Source organism: Ambystoma mexicanum, chromosome 12 (genome assembly GCF_040938575.1).
Source record: "Ambystoma mexicanum isolate Mex_15411 chromosome 12, UKY_AmexF1_1, whole genome shotgun sequence".
Classification (NCBI taxonomy): domain Eukaryota; kingdom Metazoa; phylum Chordata; class Amphibia; order Caudata; family Ambystomatidae; genus Ambystoma; species Ambystoma mexicanum.
In genome coordinates this window covers 134,508,848-134,522,433 of record NC_090936.1, presented here as the reverse complement: position 1 = coordinate 134,522,433, position 13,586 = coordinate 134,508,848, and the positions used below count along the sequence as shown (strand labels likewise).

The 13,586-nt window shown below is 45.6% G+C and overlaps 1 protein-coding gene across 2 annotated transcripts in view; it reads left to right on the top strand.

Annotated features, from left to right (window-relative positions):
• KIAA0930 (KIAA0930 ortholog) overlaps window positions 1-13,586 on the top strand; it is a 1,042,143-nt gene that overhangs the window by 720,834 nt on the left and 307,723 nt on the right. For both annotated transcript variants that reach the window (XM_069628175.1, XM_069628174.1), the window contains exon 7: window positions 2,923-3,117. In XM_069628175.1, the coding sequence (XP_069484276.1) occupies window positions 2,923-3,117 (195 nt within the window). The remainder of the gene's footprint in view (window positions 1-2,922; window positions 3,118-13,586) is intronic.

Sequence of the window (13,586 nt, the reverse complement as noted above, 5' to 3'; positions counted from 1 at the left end):
TTGGAGCTGTGAGCAATCAGACTAGCGCTGAAGGCTTTTCTGCCCTGTGTACAAGGAAGGAATGTCCTGATAATGACGGACAACACAGTGGCCATGTACTACCTCAACAAGAGAGGAGGCGTAGGATAATTTCCACTGTGCAGAGAGGCAATGCAAGAAGGAATCTCTCTATCGGCAGTTCACCTAGCCGGAGAGCTAAACATGGCGGCAGACGCTCTGAGCAGGCAAAGCACAGTCTCCCACGAATGGGAGCTAGCTCAGGAAGTCCTTCAAGAGATCTTCACCCTTTGGGGAACCCCTCAAGTACATCTGTTTGCGACTGGGACAAACCAGAAATGCGAACTGTATTGCTCAAGGGAATTTCCCCCCGAGAGGAGCTCTAGGGGATGCGTTCGTAGTGGACTGGATATTTCCACTCCTTTACGCGTTTCCTCCAGTCCCCGTGATTCCTCATGTAATGAGGAGGTTGAGAAAGTTCAGGAAAACCATGATCCTAATTGCCCCAGATTGGGCCAGGAGGACGTGGTACCCGGACTTTCTGGATATGTCCATCTGCTCTCCAATATGTCTTCCACAAAGAGAGGATCTTCTCTCGCAAGAGGAAGGTCGAGTTCTCCATCCAGAGGTCAAGACACTCAGCCTTCACAGATGGTTTCTGAGAGGCTAAAATATAAGGATTGGGACCTCCCGGATGACGTAATGGAGATTTTGCTATCGGCCAGAAGGCCAGCAACAAAATCCTTTGTACCTTTGTCATTGGAATAAATTCAGTGACCGGTGCAGGAACAAGAATGTGTATCCATTTATTAGTAATACTCCAACAGTACTTTCTTTTCTCTTGCACTTAGCCAATTTGGGGCTCCAAGTTGGTACAATAAAAGGTTACTCGGCAGCGCTTTCGATCTTTAAGTCGGCCTCGGAAGAGGTGACCTATTTTAAAATGCCTTTAGTCATTCAATTCTTGAAAGGGTTGACAAATGTATACCCTCTGACACCTTTTCAGGTGCCAATCTGGGACTTAAATCTAGTCTTAAAAGTTTTCATGTGTGCTCCCTTCAAGCCCTTACACTCTTGCCCATTAAGACTGCACACTCTTAAGACGATTCTGTTAGTGGCTATAACTTCAGCCCGCAGGGTAAGTGAGTTGCAGGCACTATCTTTTAAGCCTCCTAACACCATTTTCCATAGGGACAAGGTAATTTTAAAAGTCAAACCATCTTTCTTACCTAAAATAGTGTCTGATTTTCATCTGTCACAAAAGATTGTTTTACCTTCCTTTTATCCCCCACCTCACGCTAGTAAGGAAGAGGAAAGATTACATAGACAGGACCCAAAAAGGGCTCTCAGCTTCTATATTTCCAGATTGACGAATGTCTGACAATGTGACCAACTATTAATTGGATATACTGGGCACAAAATGGGCCTGGCAGTAACTAAACAAACTCTATCCAGATGGATAATTTTAGCCATCTCGGAGTGCTATAAATTGGCTGGAAAAGAGCCTCTGGATGGATTAAGAGCTCATTCAACCAGAGGCATGGCAACTTCCACGGCCCTTCAGAGGGGTGTCCCTGTGCAGGATATTTGTGCTGCGGCCACCTGGTCATCAATGCACACCTTTATAAAGCACTACTGCTTGGACTCTACTTCATACCAAGGAGGACTATTTGCAAAAGCTGTCCTTCATTCTGTCCATAATTAAAAATTCTAGTACTCCCACCTCCAAATTTACCACTGCTATCGGAGTCTATCATAAAATGAGGAATACGTGGGAGGACACAATCCATTCGAAGAACAAGTTACTTACCAACTGTAACGTTCCTTCGATTGGATGTCCCTCCCATGTATTCCTCATCGACCCTCCCATCCTACCCCTCTGTACAGTTTAGGCCAGTTGCACTCTTAACTTCCTTATGAGACTAAAGACTTAAAGCCTGATCAACTGATGTGACCATGAACACCGTAAAAACAGAACTCGGGTAACGGGCGCTGCTCGAGCCCTTTATACAGCGGATGATGTTGATGCTCGACGGCAGCCCTCGAGGGACATCGACTCCGCGGTCTCGAGCACACCGACCCCCTGGTGAAATATTTTTCCGAAGCAGCTGAAGCTGGGATACGATTATCATAAGATGAGGAATACGTGGGCGGAACATCCAATCGATAGAACGTTACAGTTGGTAACAGACCAGAACCAACAAAAGGGCCAGATCAAGGGAATTGCAGTAATCAATTGCTTTGCCAAAGACATTTTTAATTATTTATATCGTGCCAAAACAAGCCCACAGGCATCAAGGCACTCCCGAAGAGACAACAAAACATATATGTCAATGACAAAAGACAAATAACATCTAGCCTGAGCTACTTTCAGCACTAAAGATTAGGTACCAGTGGTGTTTAATTAAATAGATAATGTTCTTAGACCTTGCTTGGAGGAGGCCAAAGTAGGAATACTCCAGGTCTAGTGCCAATGAGTTCTACAGCCTTGGGGCTGCAATGTTGAATGCACAATTACACACTAAAACCAATTGTGATCTAGGTACACAGAGCATGTTCTAAGCATTCAATCTTAATGTTCTCCTGGTTGAAGGTCTGGAGATCCTCTCTGCAAGATAATTTGGGCCATTGCCTGAGAGACATGTATGTGTCATAGTGATAAGTCTAAACGAGAGCTTGGATTCCACTGCTAACCAGTGGAATGCATGTCTGGCATGGGAAATGGGTTCTCTCCTGCCTTGGCTTTCGACCACACGTACTACTCTATTCTGAATCACCTGCACTTTAGATAGCTCCCCTTTGCTAATTCCACATAGTAATCTACTGCAATAATCCAACTTCTATTATAAGAGAATAGAATGAAATACTTTGTCATTGAATAACATTTATATACTGTTGTCCTTTTTTATTTAATCTTCTCCGTAGGTCAGTGTTGCTGCCAAAATGGCCCAGAAGATGTCTTTTGGTTTTTATAAATACAACACCATGGAATTTGTGCGAATGAAGGGACCACAGGGGAAGGGTCATGCAGAGATGGCCGTGAGCAGAGTGTCAACTGGTGACACCTCTCCCTATGGAACGGAGGATGATTCCTACCCTGGCTCACCTGTGCATGAAAGAGTAAGTAGGATGGACACACCTTCTAAAAATGCATGCTTTGTATGTTAAGTCGTCAGTGGAGGAACCTTTCTGAAAAATACCAATCTTTGCTTTGCCCTTGTTAGCTTCCAATTTCAATGTATTACCCCTGAGCAGGAATTCTGTTTGAGGATGGACCCATTCAGAAAGCAATAGTAGCCATATTGGGACCCCAAATATGCTTGAGTTCTTACCATACTGAATAGTTGCAGCAAACAATTTAAAATTTGATACCCATGGCTACTTTGTTGTAAGACATTTCAGTTTGCCACCTATACATATTCATAATCAAATTTTAAGAATTATATTTGAATCGGCACAAGTAATTGTTTGTTTCCCCGTCATAAGCATCTTATTCAGTGTAAATATATCCCAGATGGGTTGTGAGGTGGGATAGTGTTTCCATTGCTCACAAACATTTGTTCACATTTTTACTACATCCATGGTATTGGCAGAATATCGGGTATAGATTATGGTGCATATTGATCTTCCAGTTAAAGTCTATGCATCGACTGTGTGCAGTAAGTAGATCCATACTTATCCAAATGTACTGCATAAAGTGGTTGTTGATTGCAGTTTTGAATTCTCATCCCTTCCTATTGTCCCAATCAAGTCTAGTTTTTGGCCCTGTTAAAGCTCTCCAGGTTTCACCCTATTCTGCTGCAGGAGAGAAGATATCTGCTCTTTCAGCAACAAGGTTGCATTCTCCACCCTCCCTTCAATTCTCTTTGTTCCTGAGCAATTGACTTTGGGCCATCTTGGTCTGCCCAGAATAAATGTTTTGATCTTGCAAGCAGGCTGGTAAAGTCAAACATGCGAAGAGTAGAAGGGAAGGTAGTTTAATTCTTTACCTATGGGTGCTAGGCAAGACGATGGACCAAATACTTTCATATGCCAACAAGCTGAATGTGGGATTCAGGTGGAGTGATGCAATTTCTACTTAGTGGCTCTTTGGGCTTAGAGGAACTCTACGGACAAGTTTTTCATGTTCTTACTCATTTGCAAAACAACGTTTTGCAGTCTCTCCTTCACAAGTTGATGGACTTTGTGCCACTTGTGACTTAAGCGTTCTTCTTGCTGTTCTATCTTGTAAGCCATTTAAGCCCTGTTGATCTTAGACTGGTTGCCTGGATCATGTTTTTTCTGTTGCCGGCTCTCATGTCACATCCCCTCACCATCGAAGTGAGTTTCAGGAGAAGGGGGTTGTTGTGATGGATAACGTTTTAACAGCCAAATGTGGCATTGCTGGCACTGGGCATATTATTAACCCTTTGATTAGTGATCCCCTTCCAACCACAGCCCCAGAAGAAGCATTCAAAACCCACAAAGAAATATAAGATGTAACCCCTAACACACTGCATGTGCAGGGAAAATTAGGTTGTGTGGTTTATGAAATCCAGTGTCAAGGAGCCCCAACAGGCCATAGCTCAAGAACATCCTTTGGAAACTGTCTTGGCAGGGCCCAAAGATACCTGGCACACTTTAAGCCTTTGGTTCCCTCTTGTATCTGTTTAATTTGTATTCAGTGGAAGAACAGCGATGTCAATTTCGATCAGAATTGACTTACAGTAACTCATTTACATATAGCAGATGCAGTCCCCCAAAGGGTGCCTGTACAATAGCATAAAGATGAGAGCGAATGTTGAGCCAGTTTGAAGGAGTGAAAAAGTGGGACATAAAACCAGGGACAAAAAAACCTCAAAGAAAATATAAGAAATCGGCTGACTTACAAAGGTAACATTAACCGAAGGGGGCAAGTTCCTGAAACTAGAGAGAACTACTATATAACTATAACCAAAAATGTGATGGGTGGAAGGTTTTAAATAAATGTGAACCACTGGCACTGCTCTGGTCAACCTTCCACACCACTGTTTAACCTGTCTGCGCCATTGCAAAAGGAGTCCAGCCATATGCAAATCAGTCGGGTACTGCCACCAATGGGAGCCGCCAAGCCTGAACTGCTAGGCCAGGTCCCCTCTGCACGGAACCACAAGTAAGCCAGACATGTTTTGGCCGTGTTGGACCTCGAAAGATGTTTGGGATTGTTTGCGGTCTAATGCAGAAAGGATGTGGCAAAGCAGTTCGGGCTGGACTGCCCCTTTGGGGGTGGGATCATGCTTGATTTCAAAATGGTCTTTCCCCTTTCTGTAATGGCTTGACAGGCGAATGCCGATGGTCTGGAGAGTTACCCAGAGCAATTGTCAGAGGTTTAAATTAATTCTAAATCTTCCAGCCATCAGCTCTTTGTTTTGATATATGTACCTATACAAAAATGACACTATTAAGCGTAACTGAAGGCAGTGGTGGGGTCGGGTAGGGGGATGGGGAAGAGGGCAGTGGGAACTCCCTTTTTAGCGAGTGGCTAAAGTTTAAGACAAGCTTTGACGAGATCCACAGTTGGACTAGCTTTGATTTGTTATGAGCAGTGGGTTCCAGTGGAGCGGGATGTGTAGGGAGAAAAGAGCGGCAGCTAGAGGAGGCACAGGGAGGGTATAGGACAATGAGGTTGCAAGCAGAGGAGGATCGGAGGGAGCCAGATGGTGAATTTACTGAGATCTAATCAGACACATGCGGAGCAGCAACACCATTGATAGCTTTTTAGAATGGAAGAAGGAACTTGAAAAGAGATTGGTTGTCCATGGTCTCAGGAGGATAGCTCAGGGGCAACAAGCTCGCCTTGAAAGCAAGACAACACGAGCAACACAGGTTTGATCCCTGGGTCTACGCTTAGAAACCTCTCGGCATTAAGCATGTTATGAATAACCAATTATTAATTATAATAGCGAGCTAACTAGCATGTTATCAGTAGGTAGAAGTGGGAGAGGATCCCAGTAGGTTGTAGAGTGGAGGAATCAAACTTGTGGACTTTGTCTGGAGAGGTGAAGGAGTAGAGCTCAAGGCCAAGATGTAGGATTGAGCAGTAATCAAGTTTGCTCAGCACAAGAGTGGAGATTAGAGTTTTTATATAGTGATTAGTAAGAAAACCAATTTTCTTAATGTTAAGGTGAAAACTAGCAGCAGAGGCACTGTAAGTGATGAACTTTTGCAGTCAGAGATTGCTATCAAAGAGAACACCAAGATCGGGAGCCTTGGGTGAGGGAGCAAGAAGGTCAGCAGGGAAGGAGGTAGGAGAGGGGGAGGTTATGAATGGCATTGGATGCCAGGAGAAAGAGGACTTTCTGAAAGGTTCAACATGAGGGAGTGGAGAGCCAGTGACAAATTACAATGGGACAGTTTGTAATCTGCTCCAAGGTGGTGGGGGTGAAGGAGGCAAAGTAGACAAATATTTGAGTGTCCTCAACAGAAAGGTGACAGTGAAAGCGAAGGGATGTGATACGTCTATGGCATACGTATAGAGGGTAATGATCAGACGTCCAAAGACTGATCGTTGGGGGAAGCTGACAGGGTGAGGAGTGGTTTCAGTGATTTGTGAGTTTCAAGAAAGTTTAAACGATAGACCTTCCAGGTAGGAGGTGTTTCAGTCAAGAGCAGATTTGCTAAAACCCCAGGTCCTCCGAGTGAGGAGGAGAGCGGTGTGGTCAACAGTGTTTAAAGCGGCAGCAAGGTTAGAATGCGCGAGTATAGAAGAGAGTTTGGAATGGTGAGTATTAGAGAGAAAGTTGGAGACATGCATGAGTGCAGTCTCTGAGGGTTTAGCATGGAAGCCTATTGAAGTGGATCTCGAAGCCATTATCCTGAAGGTACTTTGTGAGCCAGTCGAAGACCACCCACTCAAGGACCTTTGAACAATGGAAAAGAGAAAAACTGGGTGATGGTCTGCTGAGATGTTTGGGTCAGCAGAGAGTTTCTTCAATGGGGATAAGACAGTTGCAGATTTTAAGTAGGCAGGGAAGTGGCCAGCGGAGGGAGATCAGTTGAAACGGTCAGAGAGATAAAGGAAAGTGATTGAGGCCAAGTCTTTTTGGTATTGGAGCCTGAGTATTCTATGAGATACAGGGTAGCCCTGACTAATGGATAGAGGGAGCCACCTCCAGTGAAACACATACATTGTGAAACTATCCAACAGCAGACCTAAATTCAAATCAAAGAAGCTTGGTTATGTGAATCTCCAAGTAAAGGAATCCTAGAAGGCAGTCAGTAGGGAGCGCAAGGTTGTTCCTGTCCCTGTAAATAGCACAGATGTGTGCCTTTTGATTTTGAAACCAGAATGTCTCCCATACTACACCATCATTTTTGGGGACCTCTGTATACAAAGAGATGGCACCACAGATGTATCAGCATGTTATCTGCATAGAGGAATACTCTATTCTCTTCACACATTCCCATTCAAACCCTTCATGATCAGGCCTCTTCTCATTGATTCTTCCATGGGTTGCAATGCCCGAATGAAGAGCAGGGAGGGCCAGGGGGTGCCCCGGTCTGATCCCTCTCTACAGTAGGAACAAACCCAAAATTGATCCATACCCCCTGAAGAGGAAAGGCCATTCAAGTGAGCTGAGTTCCTTTTCAGCATGTAGAGATGTAATGGCCTGGGATCTCCTTAGCAGACCATCAATGTCTAGTGCATCATGCAGCTATATGAAGGGTCAGTCTCATAGATGTTTGTGACATAAATAACCCCAGATTAGTCAAGGTACACCCAGGCTGAATTTGATTGCATGATTATGTGCGCACCACCATGGCCAATACCTTCATGCCAACATTTAGCAGGGTGGTAAGGCCTTGAGATATGCAGCCATCTGTGTGGATTCCTTTCTTCGCGGATCACAGGGATATTTGCAGTTCTTCTTTCTAACAGAAGCGGGCTGCGTTCGCAGAAACATTCCCATCATATTGTGGTAAACCAGAAGTAGTAGTCAGATGAGCAAGTGACCTGTTTCAAGGGTTTTATTTAAACTAAAAGAAAAACCTCTAACTTGCCTATTTCTATGACGGGAGTTCCCTACCTAACGAAACTAAAACTAAGGGTGTATGTTGAATTGCAAAGTAATAAGTCTGAGTCCTGATCAGCAAACTGTCTGTACCACTTTAAAAACACCAAACAAAAGAATAGTGACCAGGACACGGCCTCTGGGGAGACTTCTGCCTGAGTTTATGGATTGTTCAACAAGAATGTTCTTCTGTTACCGTCTTCAAAGCACCCGAAATGGAGAGACATATATTACATATTACACCGAAATGCTACGATCTGAACCAGGTCCCTCTAATTATTAACAATCAACTCAGTAAAGGGGCTATGAGATTTCCGTATGTTCATGGAACACTCGAGGCCATTCTCACTACCCTGAGAGCATTCCAACACTCAACTGCTCTCAGATCATTTGTCTTCAAGAGACATGTCTCACCCAACAACTGGTATCGGAAAACTACTTCACCCACATGAATCCAGCGATACAAGGAAAAAAATGGTCATCCGTCTGCTGGCCTTTTGACCCTGATAAGAGTTGATGCGAATTTTGAAATCTTGGAATCCAGAAATGAAAACCCTTGGATCCAAACCACCATCTTGAGCTATCAATCTGATAGTTCCTACATTGAAACTGATGGACCCTCACCAACTGACAAAAAGATCTTGACAATTGTGAATCTCTACTGGAATCCGGTAGCAGTAAACGACGAAGCGTTCATAGATGCTGTATTCACAGCTATTGACAACATCATTGAGCGCTTCCAAAAAACAGAATTCATTATATGTGGAGATTTAAATCTACACCTATATGACTCCCAAGGGAAATTTCTAGACCCATGCTCTCTCTCCCCGAGAGCAAGACGAAGGTCTAAAGAGATGGATTGCCAAAATCTCTTACTTATAACCAAACCGTTGAACAACAAAGGAGAAATACACCCGACCTGGTCCAGAGGCCTCTCTGTGGCAATCATCAACCACATATATGCTTCTCAGGGAATAACACGAACCTTATTGAGACTTGATACCACCCATTCAAACAGCGACCATTGGATGCATCATCTAACTTGGGCCTCAAAACATCAAATAAGATCAGAATTGATGCTACCAAGGGTCGAGTTGGATGAAAGACGAATGAGCTTGTGTCTAAATACAAACCACATAAGCTCACTACCTGAAACTTTCCTGGCCACACATAACGAAATGGAATGAGCAAGCTAAATTATGAATGGCTCTTACTGCCTTTCCAACAAAACAGAATCTGTAAGACCACTCAACCAACACAACATCTTCATACCTTCAATCTTCAACAAAAAGAGAAAAAAGCAGAAATGTGTAAGAATATCAAAGCCATCAACAAAAGTAACAAAGTAAAAACAAACAACTTTTGATCAAAAAGGCGAAACAAAAATACTCAAATTGGACCAAAACCAATAGATACTTGTTAGTCCAACAGGACTCAGAAAGAATGCTTGAAGCTTTGTCCCATTAAAAACACCAGGAATGCATTGAACATCTTAAATCAACGTGATAGTTCCAACGACAGATCAATCTCGGATGTACCTGAATCCAGTTGGATTACCCACTTTACGGAATTATATAAAACACGTGACTCGAACACCAAAGCAGAAGTGGAGAAACACTCTGACAGATGGTCACTTGAGTTCAACCAAGAGGCCATTACTGAAATAATATCTAAATTTAATATGTCTCGTGCCCCTGGCCCTGACTGGCTATCCAACGCACTCATCAGACAGAATCCTCAGCAATGGACAAAACTTTATATCCAGTTGTTCAGCCTGATTTCGATACTAAATGCTGTATCTCGAACATGGCAATCAGCAATCTTAGTCCCCATTTTCAAGCAGGGAGACAGAAAACAAACAAATAATTATCGTCCAATTGCCCTACTTGATGCTCTTGGGAAAGTATTTGCCACATACCTACTACAAAAACTAACCAACTGGGCTGCCAACAACCACAGACAAGCGAAAAGACAGACTGGATTTGTTAAACGGGTCGGTACCAACCTCAACTTGTTTCTATTAAATCTGCTAAAACAAGACGCCATTCGAGGAAAAATTCAATTCTCCACCATGGGGTCTGCCATGGATTCACATGCTCATGAATATTCCCCGTCGTCAGGCTGGGAATCCTCGGTAAAGAAAAAATCAGTATCAGTTTCGTTTCTGATCTGTCTTTCTTAGTAGTAACCAATCACTGGTCTCTGGGTAAGCAGAAACCTGTGCAGTTCCCTCTGGGATCACTGCAAAAGATTTAAGACTACAGGTGTTGGCAGTAAACCCACTTGGTAGCAGTCTGCACCACACAGATTCACTGTGGTAGCTGTGGCTGAGCAGTCAGACTTCCCTCAAGAAGAGTTAGGCAGTATATAAAGGATACAGGATAGGTACAGAGGCACAGTAGTACAAGCAAACACTGACCAGAGCTAGGTGTAAAAGTATATGCTTATTTATTTTAAAGGCACACTCATAAATTACACTAGCACAGAAAAAGGTAAGTAAGTCAAAACACAGTCACTATTACTTATATGTACATCCCTAGTCATTTGTTGGACAAGTCTAAGTTAACACCACTTATTTCCAAACAGAGGTGAGCGCTTAACGTCAGACGGCACTCCAACAAGTTATTAGAAAAGGGAGGGAAAAAGCAGAAGTAATGAAAGCAGCAAGGTAGAACACTTTTCACATAAGGTTAGAAAAGGCAGTCAATTGTGGAACAAGGAGAATTGGTTCGTGGCCCGCTTTAGAGAGAGCCAGGTGAAAATATGCCCAAGATCACACAATGTCACAAGTCTTTGCAGGTGAGTAGAAAAGGTTTTACTGAATTTAGAAAAAGTTTAGTTAGGGTGTCCCAGGCTTACCCAGGTTCGAGAGCCGAGGGCTAGATCTACCCCGTACAATCGGTGGCAAGGGAAGCCGGGCGGAACACAGTACCTTTAAAAGTGGAAAGGATCCTCCAGCGGTGGTAGTTGTTCCTGGTAGTGGGTGCAAGTCGCGTCGTCGTCCAGAGGAAGAGGTGATCTCGACGTGGAGGAAAGCTGAAGGTCGTTGCACTACCAGGGATGAGACCAGCCGTGGAGTTTTCCGGTCACAAAGGATTTTACCCCTCTTTCGCGGTTGAGGTAAAAAGTGGTATCCCGGTTGCCGGGGTGCTTGGCAGAGGCAAGGCGGCCACGAGATGCTTCGGGACGGCGAAAAGAAGGCAGCAACTGGTTGTCCCCACCAGTTAAGGGAAGGAGACTCTCCGGCGGGAGATCTCTGTCGTCGGAAAAAGTGGTGAGACGGTTCCGCAGGGCTCCACCGGTGGTGTCGTCTTTGCAGGTAGGCTCGGCTTCCTCCTCTTCGGCTTCTTAGGTCCTGTGGCGACTTCTGAAGAACCAGTCCCAAAAACCCTGCTTTTATGCAGCAAACCCCCATTCATACAGCCTAGCTGTCACTCAAACATGCTAAGTGGTGAGCGGGGTGGCTCACCACTTGGGCCAATCACACCAGAGTGCGACATGAGTTGGCAAGGCAACTCAGTCCAGGGTGCCTAAACCCCCTCCCACACCCCCTGTGGTACCCAGACAGAATGGCACCACTGTGGAGGGCTTCTGTGCAGAAGCCCGCCAAAAGTGGAACAAAGGCTCGACTCGGGTTCAGGGTTACTGAAGTGAACCTAGACGCCATGTTGGCGGCGAGTTCTGGCAAAAAATCCCAACCGGTGAATTTATATGAAATAAATAAACCAGCGGTATCTTTAACATTGCACCAAAAAGTGGTGCATTAAAAACAATGGGAAATCCCATTGGGAAATATTCCGGTGCAATATTTCTGTGGTATCCACTGCCACCAGCCAGAACTCGGCGAGGGGGGACGGGACAGTACCCCCTCGACAACAGACCCAGGGGCAATCTAATTGCCCCTACCAGTACTTCCACAATAAGATGGTTTGTACTGGTTAAGTTCCTAAGTTAAGACTAGTAAAGTCAATGGTGACTTTACAGACCCAGGGAGACAGTAGTCAGTCCCAGGGTGTGGAGTCTATGTTTGGGGGTCTCTATGACACCCCTGTGTTACTGCACTGAGGGTGCTGTGTAACACACATTCAAAAACCAATGATAGCCTATGGGGAAAAAATACCCCCTAGCCCATAAGCACATAGCAAGTCACAGAAACACTCTCAAGTCATGTCCAAGAGTGAGGGTAAAAGAGTCTCACTCTTGGCAGGAGAAAAAATAAACCCCAAAAATCCAGCAAAGCTGCTGGGGGACTCACTAGGTTAGGAAATTCAGCCTAAACGGAGAATTCTCCCTAACAGTCAGGCTGGGAATCCTCGGTAAAGAAAAAATCAGTATCAGTTTCGTTTCTGATCTGTCTTTCTTAGTAACCAATCACTGATCTCTGGGTCATACTGCCACCAGCCAATGACTGCCCTCTCCCTAAACCCCGCCTCTGGCAGCCATCCTCAGATTTTTACCGCACGCGCAAGTGTTGGGAGTCCTCGTGTTTAGCTCTAAAGTTTTTTTACTGCGTTTTCACGTTTTTTTGGTTTAATCGAGCCTCAAGCTCCACCGTTTCTACTTCCGATAACGGGGACCCGTTTCGGAATTCTTCTACGCCCCTCAAGGGTGAAGTTTTCATCAAGTTTATACTTCTTGGAGGTTTCAGGAAGATCTGCGGCCTACCTCAGCGGACATGGCCCAGGACAAGGGAAGCTCGATGCCCGGATCCAAGCTGTTCAGGTGCTGCCCTGGATGCGGATTACAGAACGTTTTCAAGGAGGACGAGCATTCGCAATATCTCTGCTGCCTCCATGAGGACAAGACGCACGTGGAGAAAGACTGTGCGTTCTGCAAGAACCTTTCAGAACAGACCAAACAAGATCGTCGTTCCCGCCTCGCCGACTGGCTGGAGAAGGGCACAGCAGGTGAGAAGGCGAGGAAGAAGTCTGAGTGGGCTTCTAAGTCCTGTGAGGGTGCCCCGGCGACGGGGGCCCAACAGAAGGCCAAGGTCGGGCTCTTCGGTTGCCAAGCAGGGCGCTACTTCCCCGGCACGTTCGACCATGAGCCAGCGCTCTGGTTCGGGGAAGAGGAATTCCGAGAACCCGGGTAGGCCGCTGGAGCGGACCCGGTCAATCTCGAAGGGGGAGCGAGGCGCTGACCCTCCCCCCAAGGCGAAGGCCCAGGACGCACCTAAGGTGGTGAGGGCTTTGATCCACCCGGCAAAGGCCACTACCAAAGTGGTCGCTGCGACCCTGGCGAAGCCGGCTGAGACTACGCCTGTGGAAACGCCCGCCGGGCCCAGAGTATCCCTGCCACCGCGGAGGGATTTCTCTTTCCAGCCCATCGCCAAGACCCCCGTGAAGCCCCCGGCTGAAAAAGGGGGGGGGTGCCGGTGGACATTACAGACTCGGAATCAGCCTCTGAGGAGGAACTGGTGGAAACCGAGAAGGGCCTCAACGAGAGGTCCTTAGGCCTCAACGAGAGGTTCATAGGCCTCAACGAGAGGTTTGAGAAGATTCGATCCCAGGGGGCGGTCCCTGCTGACGTGATCGAAGATGGCGACGACGAACAGGGCCC